The following is a 25,793-nucleotide window of genomic DNA, read 5'->3' on the forward strand; positions in this document are numbered from 1 at the left end:
ATTAGTACTTAGTCTACAGTCCGGAAGGACACGCAAGTAACGCTCCCAACGGCTAAATGTTAACAGAATCATACAGTACGTATCGACCGTTTGTCAGAACAATTCAACTTCTTGCAATATGGCCTCGACATAGCATGCAATAAAGTTTCCATGATAACAGCCATCCTCGTAGCATACTTCCTCGTTCCATCGAATGCAAGTTTCGTTTAGGGACCAGATGCTGATGTAATATTTATCAATCGTTCATCCACCTGTGTGAAGTTGATGCCGAGACAGTAGAAATCTGTACATTGCTGTGTCTGAAGTTTGATTTGTGGTCCGAAAGCAACGGCCTACTGGATGCATCTTTGACCTCGGGTGGTTCACCGATAGAAGCTGAAGTGGAAGAGGACCGCAAAGTTCTCAAGCTAATGGCTGCATCCTCTGCCGTACAGGATCCCGAGCAATACCTGAACTTGCTTCTGTGTTCTTCTATGACATCAACAGCCTGATGGAGATCAATTGCGCTGTGGATTTGTGCCATGTTTCGATGAGCAACACCGCGATGCGGGGGGTATGCAGTCGAGACCTTCCGAAGTGCCATTCGTTGATCGTGCTCATGTTGTACAAGCAGCTGCTTCGCCGTACCGCCGCCAAGATGCGGCGAACTGCTCGAGCGATTTAATCGGCCGAGAGATCGACCGGTAGGTGAAGATATTTCTATAACAATTCGCGGTAATGTCCGGGCACGTTGAGCCTGTTCCCCATACGTGGCGCTGAAGGTGTTAATGCCTATGGCAGCCGCGTAACCCCTATCGCCAGCAAGAAACCTATGACAACCTAGTTGGCAATTTTACAGATGTCCTTTGGCGTGCTTCTCCTCCAGTAACTCAAGGGGTTCACTTCAGCCACTGATTCTTATATTATCATTATAAATGGATTGCGCAAATAATTACTATAACCGCTAGACAGGTTATTCGTGAGGCTAATAATATAATAAAACAGATCAATTATCAGAACTCTGCTCAGCACTATGCCACTGTACGGTATCGCAAGAAACTATGAAACTATCAGTAATTGGAAGATATTTCATGTACAACATGCAGTTGTCGTCAAAATTGTGACTCCCAACAGCTTTTTATAGATAAATTAGCCAAAAAAGCAAAACCCGATTTACTTTATAAGCGCTCAGACATCTATAAGGCGCATCCTAGACTGGCCACTGAGACTCTCATTAGAGAGCTATATAAAATAACGAGATAACATTTTCTAGTTCTATTAAGTTAACGACTAGATATATTTATAATCGAGCGTACCGTTATCAAGTTAATTATCGGACCTATCGGATTTACCATATAGAGAGAAACTATTTCTTGCTAATTAAAAGTTGATGTACACTAACTTCACCATTTTGGTAGGTTCATGTGCTGAAAGCTACAAATCGAGTCAACTTAATCTTCAAGCAAATTTTGACGCAACACCGATCGCGGAAAGGATCGTGTTAATTTAGTGGCTGCTACAATTAAGGGATTTTCGACCAGTACCATGCTAAGTACCTAAATGTAAAACGGGTATCTCTAAACGTCATTAATATATTCACTTCTCAGAAAGAGAAAGATAAGGTACAAGAGTCCGTTTCGCTCGAAGCGATATGAGATTTTTAAAGTAAATTTATGAAAACTGTAGCATATATATATATATATATATACACACACATATCCCAGCTGGAAAACCAGTGAGTAATATAGAATGACCCTATAAAAGAAATTAACGTGGAGAATCAAATAACTGCCACTCGAGTGCCGATTAACCATTTGTGCCATATGTTTCATGATGAATGAAATCATCCACGTTAACAATACAACTCGTACATACTTTACATATCTTTTGGGAGCATCAAATCATACCGGACATTTAAGCCCATCGTTTATACAGAGCGCTGAAGGTGGCCTGACTTGCTCTCGACTACTTACGCGACGGCCTCGCAAATGGATAAATGGCCTCTTCTCTTTTCAAGTTTAGGCACATCCATTTGATCATTTATTCGCTCATTCTTTAGTAAACACACTCTCTTCAGGAAAAAGCCTGCTTCACGCCGGCGCTGTGCACTCCATTTTGCCCACAAGTACTTGTGTTCCCCTCGAAGCTCACGTCGAATACTCTGAGGATTTTTTTTGCGACCTGCTGTATTTGTTATGTATACAAAGCGTTTTATGAAGGGAGCTCTGCTTAACCTCAAAGTTGACCAAGCTGCCTTTCAGTCAATTTACGCGTGTCCAATTCATTGCTGAGCCTCACACTGTGCTGACACTCATCAGCCTCAATAATCTTCAGACCTCCTAAGAACATGTACTCTTCTTTATTCGCTTATTGTTCAGTGCACCAATGACCAGTTTACCATGTGTGTAGTATATACCCTACTATATAAAAAGGTACGATTTGATACTTGACCTGGCTCTAAAAGTGAATGTACCCGTAAACATATTCTGGATGACACTTACGGCGCCGTGCCATCTGTTGTCATAACTTTGACATGGTATCCTTCTTGCCGTCGTCGTTTATCTTTCAACCGACAGAATGCAACGATGCGGTTGTCTAAAAAGTTTTGTTGACAACAGATCGTGGCAGGGTGGGGCAAAAGCTGCAGCAATAAGAATGACATGCTCCGCTACGCAACAGAGAGACGAACGGTTTTGACAAGCGATGGCGCGTGACACAGTGTAGAATCCCTCGATCCTTAATTAGGTTAACAGATAACTGCGCAATATCCCACAATATGCTACAGTACTCGATAAAATGTCAGTGAATGCAACTAACAGTGGGCTTTGATACACATGAAATAGATTTCTTATAAAAACTAACTTCACAGCCGTATACTGTACTGATATTGGACCCAAATGTATCGTTTTAGTGAAAGGAAGAGGACTTTCGCTAATAATAATAATAATAATGGCAGTAATACATTGCGTAGCGTTTGATTAGTGTCTGTGTTCGTTTCAGAACGGGTTTACATAATCATGATGAACTATCTCTCCTTCGTAAGAAAGCAATAAAGAGTCATTATTTGCTCCTTAAGCACCATTTACATTTGTTTTCTACTTATGTATTTAACCATGAACGATGTTTAGAACTTCCGATCAAAATCCTGAAAAAGATCCCAAATTCATTGTATAAATAAAAAGTGACCACCAGTAAAATAAGGTGAGTCGACTACAGCGGTAACTGAGCAGCACTTTAAGCAGGTACGCCATGGCGAGATTCTGTTCCGTTTCATCGTGAAACGCTATGTTAAATTTTATATGTACATACATATATATGTACACCATGCATCGCATCTCTCTGGCAACCTTGAGATGACAAGAAATGCCAAAGGAGAAATCAGGCGGCTCACGCACTCATGTATATTGCGTTATGTACATGAGTATAAAGAGGGCGTGAAAAATCGAATTCTTAACGCATACACAAACAACACACAAGCACACGCCATAGACAAAAGGTGTTGTAATACAAAGGCATTGTAAATCGCTAAAATTCTAGGTGAAATAAAAAAAAAAAAAAAAAAGGTGTAGAAGGAACACTATGGGAACTAAGTGGTGCATCTGAGCGGCGAAACTAATAGATCGGTGTTATCCCTACTCGGATCGATCCTTTCTTGGAAGCACATTCCTCACTCTCTGTCAGCATCGAGTGAACAGTCATAGTCCATAATTAGGAAACGTCATTTTATTGATAATGCTATGGGACGAATTGAGTTAGAAGAAAAATTCTACAATTATCCTATTAGTAGAAGCCGTAGTATTAGTAGCGATTAACGGGAGTGTACGAACCCACTTTGTGTTATGCTCGATGGTCATACGGCCAAAATGACGCTTAACGGCAAGGTCCAGACATCGAATTTGAGGCCGTAGCAATAATAGTGAGTATCAGCATCCTCCAGCAAAATCACGAGGACAATCATTGCCTGCCAAACCAGCTCACCGGAAGGTGATGGTTTAATGTTCTTCCGTCGATGTACTTCGTTTGTCTTGTCCGTTTGATCATTTCATGATAATGGCGCTAGAATTCGAACCGAAGAGGCCTTGGCAAAATAAGTCGGAAGGTCATATCACAGGTAATAACGAATAACGTTCTGGGGAGCAATAGTTAGTAAGACAAATCGACGGCTTTACGCAACAACCGATATTTGTCACAGCTTCTAATCAAACTGCAAAGAGATATGAAACAAACAAAACATGACAAGTTATGCGACACGACTTCCAATGGAAACCTGAATGATGAAGGCAGGTTTCGCTACTAAGAAACACATAACTATAACGAGAAACAAAGGAAAACGTGAATTATGAAGGGAGATAGTGTGCCCGTGAGAGCGTGAGACGACGAATTAGCAGGAATGAAAGGAAGCTACACATAGAAATAAGCTGAAGACCAAGTGACTGGACACGAGTAGACAATGGCGAGCTATGTAATGATCAGCCACCATCAGTAAGGCGATATGGCGATACGATACGAAATGAATGGAGAACGGGAAGTTTACAGAGGGAATGCTTAGGATTGCAAGGATTAGGTTTTAGCAAAAGACAAAGAGCAAGGGAACGGGGAAACAGAGCAAAGGAACAGGAAACGAAAGCTGAGTGACGTTACATTGGGTTGAGTAATGTGCATAGGCGGGTGGATAGGTAACGTTCCGCAGTCCGGCGCAGGAACCGAAAAGGAAAATGCTAAGTCTGCGGTGGAAGTGAAACGAGCAATTAGGCTAACTAAGGTAGGGACGGGATATAAATATATTGTATCGAGTTTTTTGTCCTGGTTTATCTCTGCTTGATGCGAGGGAAAATAGCGGTAGACGAAGGTTAGCAGGTCAGCAGCTTCAGCATGGAGGGTGCAGCAAGCTATGTTCATACTAACGATGAGGACACGACGACATGGTAATAATATTATTAATGATAATGCTAATGCAATGCATGAAGCTTGATTTGGAAACATCAGGGGCACAATAGTGTAACACAGTTAACAAGGGACGAATACGGCAGAAAGCGACTGGACTCAATTATCGACAGGAATCGCAACGGATGCCGAAGATAATGATGCTGACGACGATGAGGAGCTAGATATAACCGTAATAACTATTAAAAAGTGTTTCACCGCCCCACAGACGACAGTTATTATATTGTAAATAGATTGATGCTACTGAGATGCTAAAAAGATGTTGAATGTTGTCTTCATTCTAGTTAAATGCTTGTGTCCGAATCAAAAAGGTAGTAAACAATTTTTAAAATGGCATACTATTAGATGAACTGTGTAAGGTCGCGCCCCACCACAGCCCTGGTTGGCTACTGTGATAATAATTTTATGATGTTTAGTTTATGGTGTTTCAAACACATCATTTATTGGAGATTGTTTGTCAAACAACTTAAGAGTTTACAGCATTATTAAAAACAGAAAAAACAACAAAATTAGCGTTCTCTGGCATAATTGATACTTTCTTCTTTTTTGTTTTTAAAATAGATGTTACAGACAGAAAAAAAAACACTAACAAATAGAAGGCAGAGAATCAAAAAGTGATCCAGTTTCTGTTTGTCGTTCATCAAGTTACGTAGCTTTTTGAACAACTTGTACGCTTTATTTTCTAGCTTACCATCATTTTTATTTTATTTTAGCATTATGCTCTGGTATGATGTTTGTGATCTCCACTTTCTGGCCATGTCTTTGGGAACGATCCAGTTGTATTGAAATCCGAGGGAGTAGGACTGGATTTGACTAGCCACAGTGTATGTATATATATTGCTAATTCCGCGCAGAAGACATAGCCGCTATTGAAAACGAGTTCTCTCTCAGAGCATCATTGCGGACACTGTTTTCCATCTGTTGCCTGCTAATGACCACTTCATCACTACAATTGGTTTTCATGTGCCTTGGCTCGCAATCTTTTGGTAGAATGATTTTTTATTTAACCTCTTCTAAGACGGGTTCGGTGAACGCGTGCAGGGGTACGTCTAACAAGTCCCTGGACGGCTACGCCGGGCTAAGCCTATTTTTTTGTTGAACATTCGAGTTGCAAATGCCTCTAACGTTACTGTTCGTTACTGATTAAGGCCATCGGTTGTCAATTTCTTTCGAGGAGTCATTATTGTAGGCCAAGCTTACTTGAGCCCAATCGAGTAATAGGAAGAACCAATATAGCAGTACACGGTCGTAGGACATCTAGTGTTAGCGGGACTATAAAACAATATTTTTTCATAACGCGCAGCCTCCTGAATAACATCTACAAAATTCAAAAACAGCATTTGGCTATCTTATTTGAGAAACCTCTACATCGGTCGGTAAATATAAATGCAGACTTGTTTTATAAAAGTAATGTTATTTTCTGTGTAATTTTAACGACTATGTGGCCCTTATATCCCTTGCGGGTGCGTCGGACTGTCAGAACAAGCCGCAACTACAGGGCGTTCCTACTTTGAACAGGAAGAAGGAACTGTCAATGTCCAAAAAACTATGTTTGGTAAAAACTCAGCGACCGCTCAAACAGGTTACATCACCCTTACACTTTTGTCACCGCCAATGTGGCTTATTATCGCGTTATCATCATCAGACGAACTCCCGCCGCGTGCAGCGACGAGTTTCTAATGTGTTCGGTGCGAACGCCAAGCACACAACGAAATCTGTTGTATGGACATGCATAATGTGGAAATTAGCATAGTAGATCACGGGCACTCGAAGACCGATCGCTTGTCTATATATTTCTATACAATACAGTGCACATGATTGTGTCCTTTGCTAGGCGTTAAGGTTTTAAATGGAGTATTTCGTTCGTAGCTCGGGTAAGCCCTGTCGAGAAAAGATACCTTCTGTAATAATATCGCTATCCTTACTGTAGTGAAATATTACGGATTACTTGCATATTTCTGCTGAATACTACCTGATTTACTATTTACCTACCTAGAATAGTAGTTATTTAGTGGTAAGTTAAGCAGGCGTTACGTGCCCCCTTTTATCAAAAGAGGGTATGTACATATACGAGCTGACTGTATGAGCTCCATTGCATCCAGTTTCAATATTCGCTATGTATTCTAAATCTTAAACACTTATATGCTATGATGTTGATTATGACACATTCTGTCTGACTGTCCTAACAGGAGGTTTATTTATTAATAATATTTCATAATCCTAGGCTTATAAACACAGCCAATAGCACGTTCGAGAACAAGCTAAGAACCTTATCTATCACTTCATTTCTAACTTCATCTAACTCGAGTTCCATCTGCAATCTTGGTCGTTTTGTGAAATAGACTCTCCATATTTTGACCTGGCGTGATGTATAAACGTACAAACAGTACACTAAGAAATACTCCTTCTAACTACGAAAAGCTAACGAAAGCAAAGACAATCGCTACGATGACAGAACCGGTAGCGCAGCGCTCCGTCGATGAGCGACCTTGTTTTAGTCAGCGCACAACATGTCGATTGAAAACTACACAGCTCGGCAGAGTTTCACTTCCGGCACCGGCTGCTTTTGTTGCCTCATCTCAGCTCAAAGGCCCATGTTCGCGACGCGTCCACCGACTATTAGCTCATGTTTTTCTGTTACAGAAATCTGATAATCTGTTGGTAGTACGCTTTAGAGGAACGTTTCCCTGATGTTTTCTCGAAATGACAGATTTCATATCTAATGATAAATCGCAGGGCAAACGAAGCGGATAAGGCGTTAGTGTTTCTGCTTACGTATTCTCGGTAGATATTGTTAGCGATAATATATATCGTAGCTTACCTTCATCCGCATATGGATACGACAACTCCACCTTTATTGCCACATGCGATTAACGATAATCCAGTTTTCATTGCATAGATGTCCCCATTGACGTTCTTTTTATCACCATCGTACATCGTTTCTATCTATTCCAAGTCTTGGTGGAAATTTTTTAATAATAGTTGTGAGAGATACAAGCTACGGTGCAAAGGGAACCGACATCTTCAAAACCTGCGTATCGTTGTTCAGAACTGGTATCATTGTATACCGTTACATATGTGTGCAAATCGGAGACGAAATGATAGGTAACTTTTCGCGCTGATATATGTCTGTTTATTCGTTAATGTAAAGTGTGTTAACTTCTGCCTTCAACAGCTATGGTTGTTTGTTGTTATGAATTTATCCTGGGAAGTTTTGTTTGGGCTAATGCACGCTGTGACCCCGTGATAGCTTAGTGGAGAATTTGTTTTACCAATTTTAGGCGTATATGGTCTCTATTTAGGTCCGAGTCCGAGCACAGACACACGATTCGTTTCGAGCTAGAAGCCAGTTAACCGTCTGAACATGAAACGCCGTACCGAACAATACCAGTGATTGCGTGACCGACATCCGCCTGAATACGAAGACGGATGAACTATCGCTTCCACGCAAATAGCTACGTGACTTCGGAGCAACTCGCTCAGCAATCGCAAACAATCTTTGGGCATTTTCACGAGAACGAACGTTCTCTGGGGGGACACTGTGGGCTCTTGGTTCAAACACTGCGGTACTGTCCTTCTAGGAGAGGACGTTCGAACGAAACAGATTGTGGCTTAAAGATGACGACCCAACGATTGGTGACAAATCAAATTCTTCTGATCAAAAGATGTGGATTGGGTCAATCCTTGTTCACTCGATACTGCATACCCAATAACCCAAACATCCCCGAGCTCAATAGGATAATCGATAACCTGAACACGATATGATTCGTCCCTCGAAACAGCCAACGTAGTAACCGCCCTCACTGGTTCTACTGCACGCTGAACTAATGGTGGACTTCGCTCTGATGTCGAATAGCGATCAGCTTTATTGTGTTTCTTTAAAGATTTGTGTAAAGCCGCTATTACGATTTCCTCGTTTTTGTCTATGTCGTCTAAGACGTTCATACGTGCACGCTGTCGGTGTAAGTTGGCCGCGACGTTTACGACGCGCGAAACGCTTGAACTTGAATGAAGGGAATTATTCAAAGAAGGGTGCTTCAGTTTTGCCGATTGTCCAGTTACTGGGCCGGGTCTTGGTTGGAATTTTGTAACCCTATTTCTTTTGTCCAGTACCGTTAGATTATATAGTTTTGTGTTTCAAGCTAATTTAGCTGGCGTTCGTAAGCGACATCAATTTTCGTTTTGGTCTTCTGTGAAACTTCAGTGATCCTGTACCGGATGGAGCCTTGAAATAAAAGAGCGCTTTCAATGACAGAAAAAGTTGGAGCAATATCATAAAGGATGTATGCAGTGAAGATTTAGATGTTAGACTATAGAACTGCTTTGAAAGTTCTTGAGAAAGACTTGTTATCGATAGTCCCATTAAGGTCGATTAATGGCTTATATCTTAAAGCACCTCTCTAGAATAATGATGTGCGTCGACCTGTCTGATGTTGCGGCTTAGTACAGGGTGGATCGGTTTAAATATGACGCACTTGTTTAAATCCGTAAAATAAAATAGTTGTTTCTTTTCGTTACTAAATATTTTTTACTTTTCATTATTTTTCGTCTCTTTCTAACAATCAAATTCAACTTCGCTTTGATATAGAAGCGTGGTTATTCTACATTCTATTAAAAGAGAGAGGAAACGATACGGTATTGTCGAAAACGAATACATTGCTAGGCAGAAAAGTTAGACTGGACCGACGAGTTCGCTTAGGACATCTAAAGTATCAACGAAGACTTTTAAAAACCTCACCTCAACAATTTCCGCGTACTTGCACCTATCTCCTATTGTCATCACCTGAAGTGTGTATCCATCATTTGATAAAGCAACACGACAAATCTCTCTGTGTATGCATGTCCCTACCGGTGTGCGCTTCCAAGTTTATACCCATTAAAATTCTACGGAAGCAGTGCTACGTTGTCATAATTCGAATGTTCCATTATACGGCCTTCAAGCCAGATCTTGAACTCCCTCTTTTGTCCGTTAAGTACATCAAAGCATTTTCGGAAGATTTTTATTCAGACATACGTAGAACCACAAAGACTGGTTTAGTAGTTTTTTTAATCTATTTTTATTTTTTTTTTCTTTAATATTATTACGTATAATAGCGTTTGAGTGTATTTCTAAGTGTCTTTGGAAGTAAAGGTAAACAAACGAAAAGGACAGTTGTAAGGGAATACCGTTTGGGGGTAAAATTTATTTGGCTGAGACGTCTCAGTTTCTAGTGAGTATGTTGACAGATCTTCGCATGTCTACTGTTATTACCTATGTGGAATAGTCCACGTTAATCAATTTTCTGCTATATATATATATATATATATATATATATAATGTGTTTAAAAACGCGGCTTGGAGACAATATTGTTCATATTTCAGTAGAAAAGCAACAGAGGCTCGTTGTCTCAGGCGTAAATTGCCGTTCACAGTTGCTCAGCCGATTTCCTTTAGCCAAGAGAAACAAAACCTTTACCGGTGCGAGTTACGAATGCCTATTCCGCATACAGAATGACCATCCCGTTGAAGTGATTGGTAAAGTTAAAGTGGGAACTGCGGGTAACACCTCGTAATTCGGCTTTCTCAACAACGCCAGTAGCACCCATTACTACTTTATTTATTCAGGAGGCAGTTCAGTGCTATAGCAACTCATACAGACATCGACAGGATCCTGTAGCGAACTATAGACGCCATGTTATTTTCTTTGCATTACGTCTTCGTCTTGAACTGGTAGTGATCGCCGCGGCCGCCTTTACGGCTGTCAGCGTCTGTAGGAAGCGTCATCAAAGTGAGCATACGTTTATTGCAGTGTTCACCCGGTGGTCGTATAGTTGATTACGCACAAGATGATACGCTGCCTACGGCTAGGCGCGCTACAGCTTTAACCGCTATGGACGGACAACTAATTGATTGCCTATACTGTTGGTATCAGTCCTTATTTTGCCACCTCGGCCTATCGATTCTTGCAGAGTAATCAGCTATTTCCATTCTTGTCGTTAATTGAGGACAACGGGTGTGGCCAAGAGCGGTGATTAAAATGTCCGAAGTGTCATCCCTTAGCCTGTGACGAGTGGCGAAGAATATGACAAATGGGCAGTGTTGGTAATTACTTACCACAGGAAACTGAATAGCATCATATAGCGAAAGTATTTGTTTGCAGTCGACAATGTTTTGAAGGAACAGTACTCATTTCACACATAAAAACAAAACAGCAAAAACACCTTCGTGCAGTATAAAATTAAAATATTAACATTAGGGGTATCTTTCATATACTAGACAAGTCCTGATTCAACAGTAACAGTAACGCCATCATTATCAGCAGTTAGAGTTAGCGTCATTAGTAAACGACTGCTGGAAGACCACAGGGTCAAAGTTACATGTATATTAGTCTACTGCAATTATCTCTATCTTCATCACTAATCCTTGACTTGTCTTCGTCTCCATCGCGATTAGCTCAAGTGCGCCATGGTAAATTAATGCAAAATTGAAGGATGAACTGGTAAGCACCGACCAGGTACGAAGTATTGCTTGCACACAGGTGTACTAAGTCATATTGTACCGAGTTTGTGTATATGCATAGATTAGTCGACGTTGGATCTTCGCGAACCGCTCGCCTCACCGTTTTTATTACTGCTAACTAACTACGTCTGGTTCTGTAGTTGTTAATAAAATAAACTATTATACTTGCTATCGTGCTAGGCAATTTGCGGAGTTAACTTTGAATTGAGAGATATAGATTGAAGCTTCTCGAAGTTAGCAACAATGCTAGCGACTGCCAGAAAAGATACTGAGCAAAAATAGAGGAAAATATCTAAAGCAGTTTTCCTATCGGTCCAGTAATAGTATAGAAGACACTCCGTACGTTTGGGCGAACCCGTATCCTATCCAAACTAGTCCAAGTAGATTTTCAGATATGTCAACGTAGACGCGCGTATGATTTTGAATTAATTCTACTAACTGTCTGTTGGTTGATCTACCGAAATAGAACACTAGTCGAAGAAAAGTCGTTTAGCACTGATTTTTTATCGAAGAGAAATTCCTGCTTTGTTTTACCGTTTTGTCAGTGTATTCAATCATAGCATCCACAGTCCGCGTTGACTATACGATGCCAGAAGACTAACTCATAGCCACATATACATCAAACAGAGTAGCAGCAAAACAAGCGTGTTAAATGAGGAGAAAAATGAAAAGGTAAATCTGTGGTTAAGTATCACAAGTTGTCACGTTCATTCTCGCCTTACGTTCGATTGTGCGCAATGAAAGTACGCAGAGCCATACCAACCTCTGAAAACTCTGCGCTACAGAGGACGATGCTGTCAGAGTCACTATGTTTTTGTTCTTATTCATTCTTCCCCTGTTCACCACCCTCGTTCAACGCCCAACTTAAATTCTGTTAGCGTCGTTCGTCAAATGTGAGCGCCGGTCTACCTGCCTTTCTGATCCTCCAGTGCCCGCCAACATCAGCATCATCACCAGCCCTCTCGAGTGATGCTGTTCTGTGCGGAGGGAGTGTACAAACTGCCTTCGTACGTTCCGACAATTCGACGGCTAGATAAGGAGACGGACAGACAACGAGTGGGACCAGACAGCTGAAGGATCGACGAAAAATTCCTGCTAGACATGTCACCATGTGCCGCCGTGAGTTGTCACCATCCGAAATGGTTCGCAGGCTGCAGAGTAGGGAAAGATGGCAGGTGCACGCACCCAATCCGTTTATCACTGAACTGCTGCCGGGGAGGCTGAGACGGTTGCGGCGGCGGTTGTTCCGCGTGCAGTCGCCGATTCATCGTTGTTACCGTCGTTGTCGTGGCTGCAGCTGTTGATGTTGTCGTTTGGCTCTTCCGAGCGTCGTTCGACCGATAGTATCGCGCTGACACACAGAAAGGAGTTGATGCTGGCTGATGACGGGTGGCGATCATCATGGCGATGATGATCGTTATGGTGATGAAAGTATTGCTGATGATGGCGATGATTGTCGCATCGGCAGTATTGTTGGCGAGGGCGTGCAAGGGACCTTACGCTCTCATACCAGCCTTGTGCTCAAACGATGTTATAAAGACGGAAAAATCGTTGGCAGACAGGAACTACTGCGGGAAGTTCACTCTAACAATAGACGAGGGGGAAAGAGGTCAGCGCGGTGGGTCATTTCCCAGCGGAAATCACCGAGTTGTGAAGACTTGCGGGGGCAGACGGGCCGCACACATGGAATTGCTTTAAAGCTTCACACATCGAAGCTACCTCGTGGAACACCACGAGCGTTAAACTCCTCTGTGGTAAAGTAGTTGATGCTAGAATTGCTAGATACTCGGGCCGTTTGTTACCGAAAAAACCGATGAAAAACCGAACAAGATTCGTGATCTGGTGTTAGCTCAAGCAATGATTTGAAGTGATAAGATTGCTTTGCAGGGCAGTGTAGGCTGGTGTAGATGATGACATATCGTATATGTTATTTGGGCAACTGGGTCGCGCCGATTTTAATTATCATTAACGGAAACGTCGGAGTAATGGTTTGTTGCTGATATCCCTATGAACACCGTAGAGTAAATACAGGGGCATTAAAATTCAGGTGTGCAACATTGTGCAGTCTCATACAAGAATCAGGTAAGTGCTTTCTGCAATATGTATTATCCAATCGGTAAAACCTTATTTTTAGCAGTGATAAGTTTAGTCGCTAAAATGAAGTCACGTACACAAGCTCATGTCGGCGTGGTGATACTATTGAATTCGTATGCGGTAACCCCTCTACCTCATTTACCATTATTGTTCTATCGAAATTAGCGTTTTTGCAACAGAAGCGTATTATTCCACAGCTAATCCGGACGCTCAGTCTAGCGACGCGGTTTTCCAATTATATTTTTGTCCATTGTTTTCCTTGTACATTGACTACAATAAAAATCTCTATTTCTGCCATAATTTTAGGTACGTTCCAACTGTTACGCTTGTGCAATCTCTATTGCAAATATCGGGTACTGTTGAAATATTGACAATAGCCGTCATACGGGCGGAGCGGTGATACAAGTTTTTCGAAGTGTGTGTCGCAGTAAAACGTGAGGTACAAAGCATATAAAAGCAGTGAAAATATGTAATAAGTACGCAATCCGTATACTTCGTAGTTTGGCTAGGAACTACGAAACTGCTGGCATGAAAAGCGTTTATATAGAACTGGTGTAGCTGGCCCCTATTCGCCGGAAATGTTCAGGCTCAAATTTGCCCTTAGGCTAGACGCGAAAAGGCTACGCCTTACCGAATTCATTGTAAGTAATAGAAATTCCTTTAGAATCCGCGACAAAGTTGGCTCTGAATTTCCACTGACGGTTACAAAAGGATGCGTTATTTCGACTTATTTTTGATGGGACGCATCAGTCTGTAACGTTTTCTTCTAGCCTTTGGGATTTGTGGCCTGTATTGAAGCAAAGCTAACTCTTGGATGTTAGCAACAGTTTTTCCACCTTTGAGAATACGTAATGCATTACAAATAAAAATGTTATACTTAAAAATAATAATCCGAGATTGATTCTATTGACCTGTTTGCGAGACCTTTCCATGCCTCTGCCACTACACAGGTCGCTACACTGCCTAACCTATGATCCACGCAGCTGAGCCGTTAGATTGTTTGATCTAGCAGTATTGTTAACTTCGGCTGTCTCTGTATACAAGGAATGGAAGTATGTACACGGTATGAACAAGATATGATCTGTCTGAGAGGAATAACACACTCAGTGGTACGATATATACTTTATAGTCTTAATACGAATTTAATCTTATATATATATATACTGTTATTAAAACGACAGGAAGGTTGTTTCTACCAACTACTATCTTGTAACACAAAATAATAGACTTCGTAATAACGAGTTTCAATCATTTGGAACATTTCAGTTCACGTTCGAACATAGCCTAGCTAAATCACTCAAAATACAGATGCTACTTCATCTAGACTTTATTCAGGACGTCTGGCTGTAGAATATTGTCGTCTTTGGTTCAATCTAGACAGCAATGGAAGCAAGCTGCTTGATGTAGAATTTGTGTGAACGCCCATGCCCTTCAAACAAAAACACTTATCGATATTAGATCATTTTTGTTACCACTCATTTTGCCTGATTTTCAGCGAAAAACAATTATAATCCACTTCAGACCACGTCACTATACAGCTGTTAGCGGAGACCCCAAATAATTCAGCGATAATAAAAGTCAAATAGAACAGTTTCAGCACCTGTGATTAGCTATCAGGCATCAAATCATCACCGGTAACGAAAAATTGATCGGAATATGAATTGCAACACAATTTCGGATGGGTCTGGGTATCAAATAATGCTCCGACTACTGAAGCATCGTCCGACAAGGTTATCAGTGTTATTCTATCGTAAACCAGAAGAACTGCAAGGTAAACGTCCCGGCTGAAGTGTTTAAACTGAGGTAAAAACTTCTAGCTCGTAATGTGAAAACCGCACGATAAGATTATACTTGGCTCCAAATCAATAGCCACGCAGCCAACGTTCCCTCTAGTAGAAAAGCATTAATGAAAATCACGAGCAGATTTTAAACAATGTCTAGACGCGTTTACAAATGAATATCCTTTTGACTTTCGAGAAGACGCTTTGCCAGCATTCGTGTCCAGCAAAAAAGAGACCAACTTTAAAGATCAGATAATTAGATGCGGGTATGCCAGGCGCAGGAACGTCTTGCTCGCTACAACTGGCGGCGCATGTACTTTGTAAAACTATAGACTTAATAGTGAAGTTTGAAACGTGCTAAAAAAAAAAAAAATGCTGAATAAACTATAATGGAACCTATTTCCTTTGTTTTTTGTTTAAGGAAGAGGTACGTTCCTAGAACCCCAGAAAAGCTATTATATTTATCGTTCAGTTCACTGTGACATTATTGATAAATGTTCATTAGCAGCAATATGATAGAAGCTATTCAGATACAAAGGCCTACGCTAAGGCAACCTTTAGCGTGCCCAGTATAAGGAAAAAAAAAAAAGAAGTCGAACAAGGACCGAACCTGAATAAAGGCCAGTTTAATGAACAAACGCTTTCATGTCACGAGTGGATGTAATTGTCCTTCCGCAAAGCAACAACAACATGCAAAATAGGCATTAAAAAAACATTAGAATCAGATCGAGGATGCTGTTCCTGAACTTAGCTATTATTCGTCACTATTGGAATGCATAGATAAAAAGTAATTTGCGATAAACAAGATGTTATTCCAAAGGATTCGCGGAAACAAAAACAATCGTAAACTACTTTATGTAACACTTGCGGAGCGCGGCGACGACTATGTGCTATTGATGACTACTACTATATACATGTAACTGCTAGTGACAGCAAGGATGGCAACAACTTAACAATTATAATATAGAAGGATTAGAGCATTCATGTTGCCAAGCCAAAATTGAATAAAAACAATGAGAGCGCCACCGTCAGAACTGTGCAGATGTTATTCGTAGAGGCCAAGAAAACAAATCACTGCGTCGTTTCCCTATTTGAAACGTGTTCTTTACTTTAAAACTCGTTGTTACCTCGTCCTGTTCTACGAAACCCGATTTCGCTTGCGGCGAACCTCGATTGGTGCTGTTACTGGCTTCCGATTAGTGACTACGTACATGGGGCACGATTTGCAATGCAAATTACTTTTTACCACTTTGATCGTATTGGCAGCATCATCAGCCAGCGCCGCGCTGGCCGAAACTAACGTCAACAACGTCAGTGACGACGAAAGCAAAGGCGTCAAAAATCAAACCGCCGTCCCAATTTGCATTACGATACAGCTCCGGCTACGGATACATGTATGACGATCAATGCTATCCAGAATGACGATGCGGGCTGCAGTGCGAAAATGGCACGGGTGGCCAGTTTCGTCGCTTTTTTTCTAGCCCACAGACGTAAAAAGGTCAGATACTAGCTAGGCTAAGGCCGTCTTTAGGGCTAAAATTAGTTACACTTAGATTTGGCATTTATCTACAAACCGTACGTACGTATAGTACTGTAACCCTAATCACACATTTGTATAGGGGGCAAGTTTGAAAACGAGACGCATTTATGTAACGGACTTACCTAGTCACTTGATATTCAGCAGTTTATCGCAACAAGTAGCATGGCATCTTACGCTAGGAACACGGTTCGTTGCATTTCCGGCGCACGTCGCAGAAACTTGTTCCACCTGCTCATCGGAAGTCGTCAGCGTACGTTTACTCTTCTGCCGAAGTTATGGGGCGGAATAAGATCATCTGAAGCTTGCTAAACACGACCGACGAAATTTAGAGGCGCGAAAGAGATGGACGGCACATCCTTCTCTTCCGACTTTTTATGTTTGGCCACATTGAAGCTGGCTACCTGTGACACGGCAGCCCTCTTAATTTCACTCGTGTGGCCTGGAAACTGAAATCGAGCTGCCTGGCACGTGTATATATAAGCGTGTCCTATTTAGTATATCTAGTAAAGGTTCTGAGTCTTACGCTCGCTGCGTAAGTTACTACGTATTGCCTCCTCTGGCATATATAGGCCTCGCTACTGCACTTGTAGCTAATGTCTTTTGGGTAAAGGTTACGACCATCCGCCACAGTAAGCAAGGTTTTGCTACATATGATGAACGAACAGTCAGTTTCTTTTGTGCCTATGATACTTTGTCGCGGAACGGAACGATTATGTAGAATAAAACAGTTGTGCAAGACATATGTACTTATAATGCTAGTGATATTTCGCACCTCGCTGACCATGTAGTTGGCATCATAAATGGGCGTCAGAAAATAAACAAACGATAAAGCAGTTTATAGTAACTTGTCATAAAACAATTAGTAGCAAGTTCAACAAGTAGAATTACGTTTTAATACACTTTTACATGTTATATTTGGTATTTTTTCGCTAATCTGTCGACGTTTGCAAGTACTGAGTGACTTGGAAAAGACAGAATGGATCCAAGCAAATATAGATTTGTTTGCTTTGTATTCAGATCTCCAGCTCGGATCATTTCAAAGGAGAACGAATATGTATCCATTCAGTTGCGGGCTCTAACATATTGTGTTCGCAAAGGTATTATTCTTTTCTAGGCATAAAACTACGCGGGATCATCTGCTTTCAGCCGCACTTGTTCTATAATGGTCGATCGAGTGTTGTACCATACTACAATTGTGACATGCTGTATATTTTAACAGAATTATTCAATATGAGTCTCTCTTGTGTTTATCGAGTGCGTTTCGCTATTCCACATACACTGGAAGAGTTAGATGCCGTTTTTTATGCTGTTGGCATCTTTCGGACACGTTCAGACGACGCAGGGAGAGAGAGAGAGAGAGAGAGAGAGGGAGGGAGGGAGGGAGGGAGGGGGGAGGAGAGAGAGTCACGTGCAGGCTTTTTGTCTTGTCAACCCAAAATATATGTGTTATTCCATTATCAGCTACACATTTGGTACGTGAAGCCCGCAATTATTTATTTCGGCCAGCGGTGGCAGCTCTCCAACCCGTCCGAATTTTCGTGCTTCAGTGACACGCTTTGCATCTCAAATGGGTAGCCCTTTGTGCAGGAAGCTTGCAACTTAAGCTTTCTTTATTCATGAAACGAAAGGACGGGCTAAAACAACGGCTTATCTAGCGTTCATAGGCATCGCCGAGCGTCTATAAATAAGCGCGCGGCTCACAGCTGCAAATTATTATTTTATCGAAACGTAATATAACATATTCGACATTGTGAAAACATGGATAATACGAATGATCATCTAATCCGGCGTATAAGGCTTACAATGTACACTTAAAATAGTTCTGCTTCTTGCAGGATAGAGATGATGCAGAATGTGCACACCGGATCCATACATGAAGACTACACTACATATATGAAAACCCGTTGCCTATGATGTCTATGCCTAAAATGAGAATTTCGGTAATCAAGTGCCGCTATCAGCGCATCGCACTATCTGACACAGCATCACTGTGTAGATAACAGTTAGCCGTGTTTCCACTCTACGATGTAGACATTCCCGATACCGGTAAACTCTACTAGAGTCGGCTCGTATCAATAAGATGGTTTTTATCTCTCGTTTTGCAGCCTAGTTATGAGAAGGTACAATACTGATGAGACGAGATTGGTTTCGTTGAAATATTCCGTCGAAACACATGTCCTATCTTAGAACCATTAGACCCGACTATAACAACCGGCAGTCCTTGTTGGATAGTACCCTCAAAAGACAGCCTAGCCTAGCTCGACGTTCCATTTACAATGCTGCTCTAGACATGAACAAGGGCTGCTTGAGGAAGCAAATGCTCACTGCAATTTAAGGTCCAATACCGCCCCGCTGTGCAGCGTGTATTGTCGCGGTCGCTTCATGGGTTATTCTGCATCAAAGCTTCTATACGTATTCCATAAGTACTATGCGGATCGATACGTAATAGTAGGGGTGTAGGTTTCTTTGAGCGTGTGAGTGCGTGCCTCCCAGGGGACCTTATCGGTGACAGCAGAGCGATTTGGCATCGTTCTGAATAGGCAGGAAGGAGCGTCCGGAAACTGGACGGTGTATTTATAGAGAAGCTTTGATCTTTCGCTATTTGAGTTGAACAGTACGAGGAGGCCTAAAGAGAACCTAGCAAAGCGTTGGCGCTCTTGTCTTGTCAAGCCGGCGATCGGAGTGTTCGAGGCTATATCGGTGCTGCTTGTTAATACCGACTATAAACAGACGATCAACAAGGTTGAGTCCTTTCTCACTGCTGTCGTCGCTATCTGCGCGCGGAGTCCTGTAATCTACGCTGGAGAGCAGCAGCATGCACCATACAATGCATTTTGCCTTCGCATAGAGGCATCGGCTGGCTGCCTCGCAGGAAACGCTTGACAACATCGCTAGTAGCGGCGCTCAGCTGACAAGAGCAGAACGTGGGAACGGGCATTTCTGTTGTAAGAGGGCGAATCATGCGTATTATATATATATATATATATATATATATATAAACAACGGATGCAAGTTATCTGACTGGATATGATTGGATATCGTGAGCAATATTGAAATCAGTAGTAATTAATTTAAAACTAATCACTACTGTTGTACCGTCGACAGTTGCTAAAGACTGAAATCTGTCAACATCGTGACATTCGAAAGCTGACGGCGGGCCTAAATGGTCCTAATAAAAACTAATAATTTGAGATGTATCTTTCGCTTTCGACATTATGGAATATTATCATATACTAAACACAATGTACACATGGAGCTGTGTTGCATTAAAACTATTTAGGCTTATGTGCTTCAAAGCACTCCAAATAAATAGTATAATTTTGAATGGGGTCGTGTTAGCGTTTTTGTCATTTGCAAGGATCGACTTGCAGATCTACTAGCTTTATCGGTACCTCAAATTTTCGTTCAAGTTTTCGCACAAATTATGAAAATATTTACGTTTGAAGCTTTATGTTATATGAAAAGCTTCTTTCCAGATTCCTATGCTAGATCCGAACGTTTCATTCCTTGATCTGGCTTTCCAATGCGCCTATAATTAGCGAATCACTGATCCATAGATAAGTCGGGCATAAGTTATTTTTTGCTATATAGAAGCTGCTAATTCTATCGAAATTACTCAGGAGCATTTGTGTACAATCAAGCGTACTTTCGACCAAAGTTTGTTCACTAACGTTCACGTCAAAATTGATGGAAAATCACGAAGTTCTTGTACGGGCATGTCATCGCGGACTTCGGAGCGGTTAGCAACTAGTTGTCTCGTCTTCTAATTCCTACCAGGTCGACGGCACGAGAAGTGACGTGAATCTTCTGCAGACATTTATGTTGGAATCTTCACTTGACAACGGTTGAATCTGAAATTTATTTTCTTGTATAAATTAATGGCTTCACTTAGTAGCAGCGAACAATTAAGCTCTTCTGATGCATTTGGTCGGGTTTAACACCAACCCGACCAAATGCATTATACACGACACATTTTACGGTGAAGAAGATCTTTTAAATCACAAGTGACAATTAATAAAAGACGTATCAGCTATTACTTACTCGACTTTTCTGTAGAAACGCAGTACTTATAAATGTCTATAGTACGTAAACTTACTGGAGCATCTTAGTATACTTTTATAGGTTTATTCTATTCGAAAAGCGAAAGTATGCCCATTTTGTCCCAAAATAAATACTACTTAAAATATGGCCGACAGTTGAATTACATTTAGAACTTGAAAAATCATATTGGTTTTGAATTGGGAAAAGAGATAAATGTATAGTGACCACATCGCTATGAGCTCAAAGACGTTTACCTATACAGTAATAAATATACCTTAAAAGAAATTGATGTTTTTTTTTTTTATTACAATTATTATTTTCGCTTACGATAATAATTTTACGGTTACTATTATATATTCTGCTCACACTTTTCCAACAATTTCGATGCTAAACACAGTTAATGCTAGAGTATATTAAATGGTCCACATACCGCTGCGTTCTACGAGAACTTACACTTATTTTACCCCGGGGAAAACCAACCCGGGAAGAATAACATCGTCGTGAAAAGTCAAAGACAACATGAAATTTTCCTTTGTATTTAAATGTAATTTAAAACAACTGCGCAGTTTATAGCTGATTACCATCACCTCGTAGGGCTAATACAAAGCCGTCGTCCTTTGTTACGTCCTATTTCGGTTATTTTCAAAAGACAAATTCGTGTGTTTGGCATGCGTCCTTAGCGCGGCCATGTTGGCTGATTTGGAGTTATTAAAATTAAGTTTAAGCTTGTTTTCGGTATCTCTATTGAGTTGTTCACGTTAAGCTGCTGATCCTTCTCAGAAGGCCAATAATAGAATCTATCACCATTCGGTAGGCCAGCAATCTATAATTTCAACATATACCGGTATTGCAATTCGTTTGTTCTATCGTTAATTAGGACGGATGAGGCTTCGAGCAACGAAACTTAGAGCAATTCATTGAATTAACGATCCTCGCAACATTTCTAGTGAGTACAAAGGTCAGTAGGTATTGAATCTGCGAAAGCTGACTTAGCTTTTATCAGTGTATCATAATCCAGAAGAAGTTTGTATTTACCCTACTGGTTTAGCAAGATCCGTGAAATTGGCAGCTTTCGAGGACTCGGTATTTACGAAGGCTCGCAAGTGACCGAAAAATATACGTTGGAAGCGTTTGCTCGTTCTCAGCTAGGCTCGAGTAATATATGGCTCGAACCCTTGATGCGGATGATGCTGATATCAAACGTTTTTGCGTCTCGCACTTCATAATGTTACGCTTGGCCTATGAACGGCCAATAATAATAATAATAATAATAATAGTCTAAGTAAAGCAGTTTGAAGTTTGTTTCGGGCTGTTTTATTTTGACGGCGTCTTACCAACTGAGTTACAAGGTAGAGTAATGGGCCTAGAGACTTGTATGCGCTCCGAAGCGGAGAAGCCATCAGTTACACAGTACGATAACATTTACCGCTACGCTCAGCTGAGTCTAAAATTTCTACAGTGTTTCCTTAACAATCGATTGCCGTAAGCAAGTGATAAAGCCTTTTATTATTATATATATATATATATATATATATATATATATATATATATAAGTAACTTTATAACAAGAAAAAAGGATAATGATATAAATGTCAATACTTTTAAGAAGAGGGACTATCGACCGGACCTGTATTAGTCATATATACGTAAATGCTAGCTTCAAACGATAAATTCAAAGATGTCTACCGATAGCAATAATCCAAAACGAACTGCCATACGTTTTGCCAAGAAAAAACCTGCGAAATCCACATCTTAAAAGGGAGCAGTTCTCAACTACTAACTTAGTACAGTTTAACAAGCGCTGTTGAGCTTTACTTTAGTGTGCCCATAGACTTTGCAAAGCCTGATGTTTTCATTCATCTGCATTTTGATTTCAGGAGACGCGAGCTGACAAAAAGCGGATAGAAAATGTCCAGTTAGCCATGCGATCTTCCGCGTCTATTCTGACCATTTTCCTTTCCTGTGCATTAATTTACTGCAGCACCTTATGGGCATTCAGCCACTGCCAATATTTTTCTAAGGATGATAATTATCCTGGTGAGCCCGCTCATAGTAGCAACATACTATATACGCCATATGGAATTATCAGCGGTCGGACATCGCTTGTTCGTGGAATGGCGGTGCAGAAATATTTGGGCATTCCATACGCCCAGCCGCCCTTGAAGAAGCTGCGCTTCAAGAAGCCCAGGCCATTGCCGTGGAAGAAATCTCGTTATATTCAAGCTACATCGATGGGCCCATCCTGTCCTCAGACATCGTACTATTTCGACGAGCTTCGAAATAACAAAGATCTTCACGTTAACGAAGATTGCCTGTACTTGAATGTGTGGACGGCCCAACTGAAGCCACCGCAACCCGTTCTCGTGCTCATACATGGCGGCTTTTTTACACATGGAGGCAGCGAGTCACCCGCCCTTGATATGAGCCAGTTAACTATTCGAGGCGTTGTCTGCGTATCGTTCAACTATCGACTGAATGCGTTTGGTTTTCTTTACGCTGGCACCCCGCGAGCTTCGGGCAACATGGGTCTCTACGACCAGCAATTGGCATTACAATGGATCAAGAAACATATAGGATACTTTGGAGGAGATCCTAATCGCATTACAGTTATTGGACAAGGAGCTGGCGCTGTCGCTGCAGCCTACCAACTACTTAACCCCGTTAGCCAGAAGCTATTCAAACGGGTAATTCTCCAATCCGGTAATCCGTTTTCTATTATGGGCCTCAACCAACGTTCTGTCGCGTCGACGCGAACGCACACGATCGCTAAGCGTCTAGGCTGCTCGAAAGAATACAGCACCCCCCATAATGTAATATCGTGCATTCTGTCTAAGGACGCCGGACAAATTTCCAAGGCCGCTGAACTAGAGTTCACGCGTGGACAGCTTTCACTGATGCCACTCATTGAAACGGAAAGCCTTCTCAAGAAAAGCAAACAAATGAAAAACGTCGAAGTACTAATGGGCTTTGCCAAAAATGAGTTTGCCGATTCACTGTTCTATGCGGGGTATTTTGACGCTGGAGAGGACATTCTGCCGGGCGATGTCAAATATCTTGTCGGCCTCTTCTACGGTAATCCATTTATCTATGTTGCTTACATCCCAAGTAGGTAATCTAACGCGTTACGTGCATATGACAACATTTGCGCTTTGGTCCCACTGACAAATTGAGCAAATCGTGTGTGTTACACTGGACTGGATTTCATTTTCCAACTAATATTTCAAGCTGTTTCTAAGCCACTCTCGTTTATTCCATATTTAAGGTACGTTCTTTCGAGCAAACGCAGTTCCCGTCCTTCGGTACTACTTCCGCGACGCCGTAAACTCAACCGAACTGATACGATCTGGGGGTCATGCTATCTCCGATGGATTGCTCATATGTCCAGGGAACGAATTTGCGGAGGAGTTAGCTAACCTTGGCGCCAAAGTCTATTATTACTCATTCGACCACGAGTCAGCATTTACTCGCAAAGAATTTGGAGTAACTTCCGCCGAGGAAGCTTTATATTCATTGGGATCCCTCCATGGCATTATGGGTGCACGACTAGGACCCTCGTTGAAAGACCTTCAATTCGCCGATGACATGTTGGATCTGATCGCCACTTTTGTGTACTACGGACGGGCGTACTCGCCAAAAGCAAATACAGACTGGCCTACCTATAGTGCGGAAAGGCCGTACATTGCAAACCTCAAGCAGAACATCACGATCGGATACGGACCCCGCGCGGACGAGTGCAACTTTTGGTCATACTTTTGGAATAACTACGATGCCTCAGTGGGCCGAAGATACTCGCACGTCATTCTCGGATAAAGTCAACCTCAGAATAATCTGGATTAAACGCGGTACAAGATGGTTCATTATGGCAGCTCTCATAATCTAGTATATACTTTAAATTATATCTACGCATATTTATGAAAATAAATTGTCGTTCTAGGTACCTTGAGTGAGCTGCATTTTTGCATTTTACACTATAGAAGTATATGGACTAGATGAGTCGATCTACTGAGTAGAATTGTTTTGTGACAGGGGCTGAGGCTTCTTTTAAGCTCGTATCAGCGTAATATCTTCGTGTGAGCTTAGTGAATGCGTTCTGTCAGGAGATTCCCTTTTCCATATGACTGAGATAAAACAGACTCGAATGCAGTCTATACACGTAGAACCATGACTGACGAAAGTTTCTAATCTGAACGAGCTGTCTATCTCGACCCACAGTTCTGTTCATAATTCAACTAATATGTCGCGATGAACCCTACGTTCAAGCGGGTCTCCCTAGTCCGATTCGACCTGGTAATGATGACGCGGGCTTTGATATGAAGCCTCGACTCATAAATCCAGTACCACATGCGGCGGTTCGAAGCGAAGTATCAAATAGGTCTGCGCTAGGAGAGTTCACACGCGTTACTCGATCTCCGTGAAATACGTTTTGACTTTGCAGCTCGTACGCTTCGCACGAAACTGTCGGGCTTCGCCTTTCAGGTCCGCCTTCTACTTTATTTACCGAGTCGGTTGATTTCTCTTTATTAATTCGACTATTTCGTTGACTCCCAATAGTGGTCTTTCGGGGCGCTTCATAAGCCGCTTCTGAACGCTATGTTATTTCTTAGTTCTCCGATTTCTGCCTTCTAAACAGTTGAAGATTCCAGAAATCGACGTTCAGCGTATGGCTGAGCGCAGCTCGCGGCTCCGCCTGGCGAACACATGTGATAAACGACCATCGCACCATGATCACCAAATGAGTGAGTGACAACTTTCCTGTGATTCGTCACGCCCCGGACAGGGTCGGCACGCGGTGCGCATTCGCGTACCAAGTGTCCGACACTGGTTCATCTTAAGCAACCGCTTTGGCTGTTGTTGTCTGCAAATGCGCATCATCGCTGATTCCAGCTTTTGTCGGCTGACTCCAGCGGGTCTCGCG

At 41.7% G+C, this 25,793-nt stretch overlaps 1 protein-coding gene across 2 annotated transcripts; it reads left to right on the plus strand.

Annotated features, from left to right (window-relative positions):
* Window positions 1-12,138: 12,138 nt before the first annotated feature.
* LOC111250776 (cholinesterase-like) lies at window positions 12,139-24,821 on the plus strand. Of its 2 annotated transcripts, none has more exons than XM_022806514.2 (3): window positions 12,139-13,504; window positions 22,756-23,950; window positions 24,141-24,821. In XM_022806514.2, exons 2-3 carry the CDS (start codon window positions 22,801-22,803, stop codon window positions 24,686-24,688), a joined length of 1,698 nt encoding a protein of 565 aa, XP_022662249.1. In that variant the 5' UTR covers window positions 12,139-13,504; window positions 22,756-22,800; the 3' UTR covers window positions 24,689-24,821. The 2 variants fall into 2 exon arrangements, with proteins under 2 accessions (XP_022662249.1, XP_086845829.1); XM_086989703.1 differs by lacking the exon at window positions 12,139-13,504 and adding an exon at window positions 21,300-21,824.
* The last annotated feature ends 972 nt before the right edge of the window (window positions 24,822-25,793 follow it).

Source organism: Varroa destructor, unplaced genomic scaffold (genome assembly GCF_002443255.2).
Source record: "Varroa destructor unplaced genomic scaffold, Vdes_3.0 BEIS01000005.1, whole genome shotgun sequence".
In the NCBI taxonomy this organism is placed as follows: Eukaryota; Metazoa; Arthropoda; class Arachnida; order Mesostigmata; family Varroidae; genus Varroa; species Varroa destructor.

Bases quoted from the DNA above. Each gene is read 5' to 3' on its own strand.
- LOC111250776 (XM_022806514.2), top strand. From the start codon at position 22,801: ATGCGATCTTCCGCGTCTATTCTGACCATTTTCCTTTCCTGTGCATTA. The intron at 23,951-24,140 runs GTAATCCATTTA...TCCATATTTAAG, and splicing joins TCTTGTCGGCCTCTTCTACG to GTACGTTCTTTCGAGCAAAC.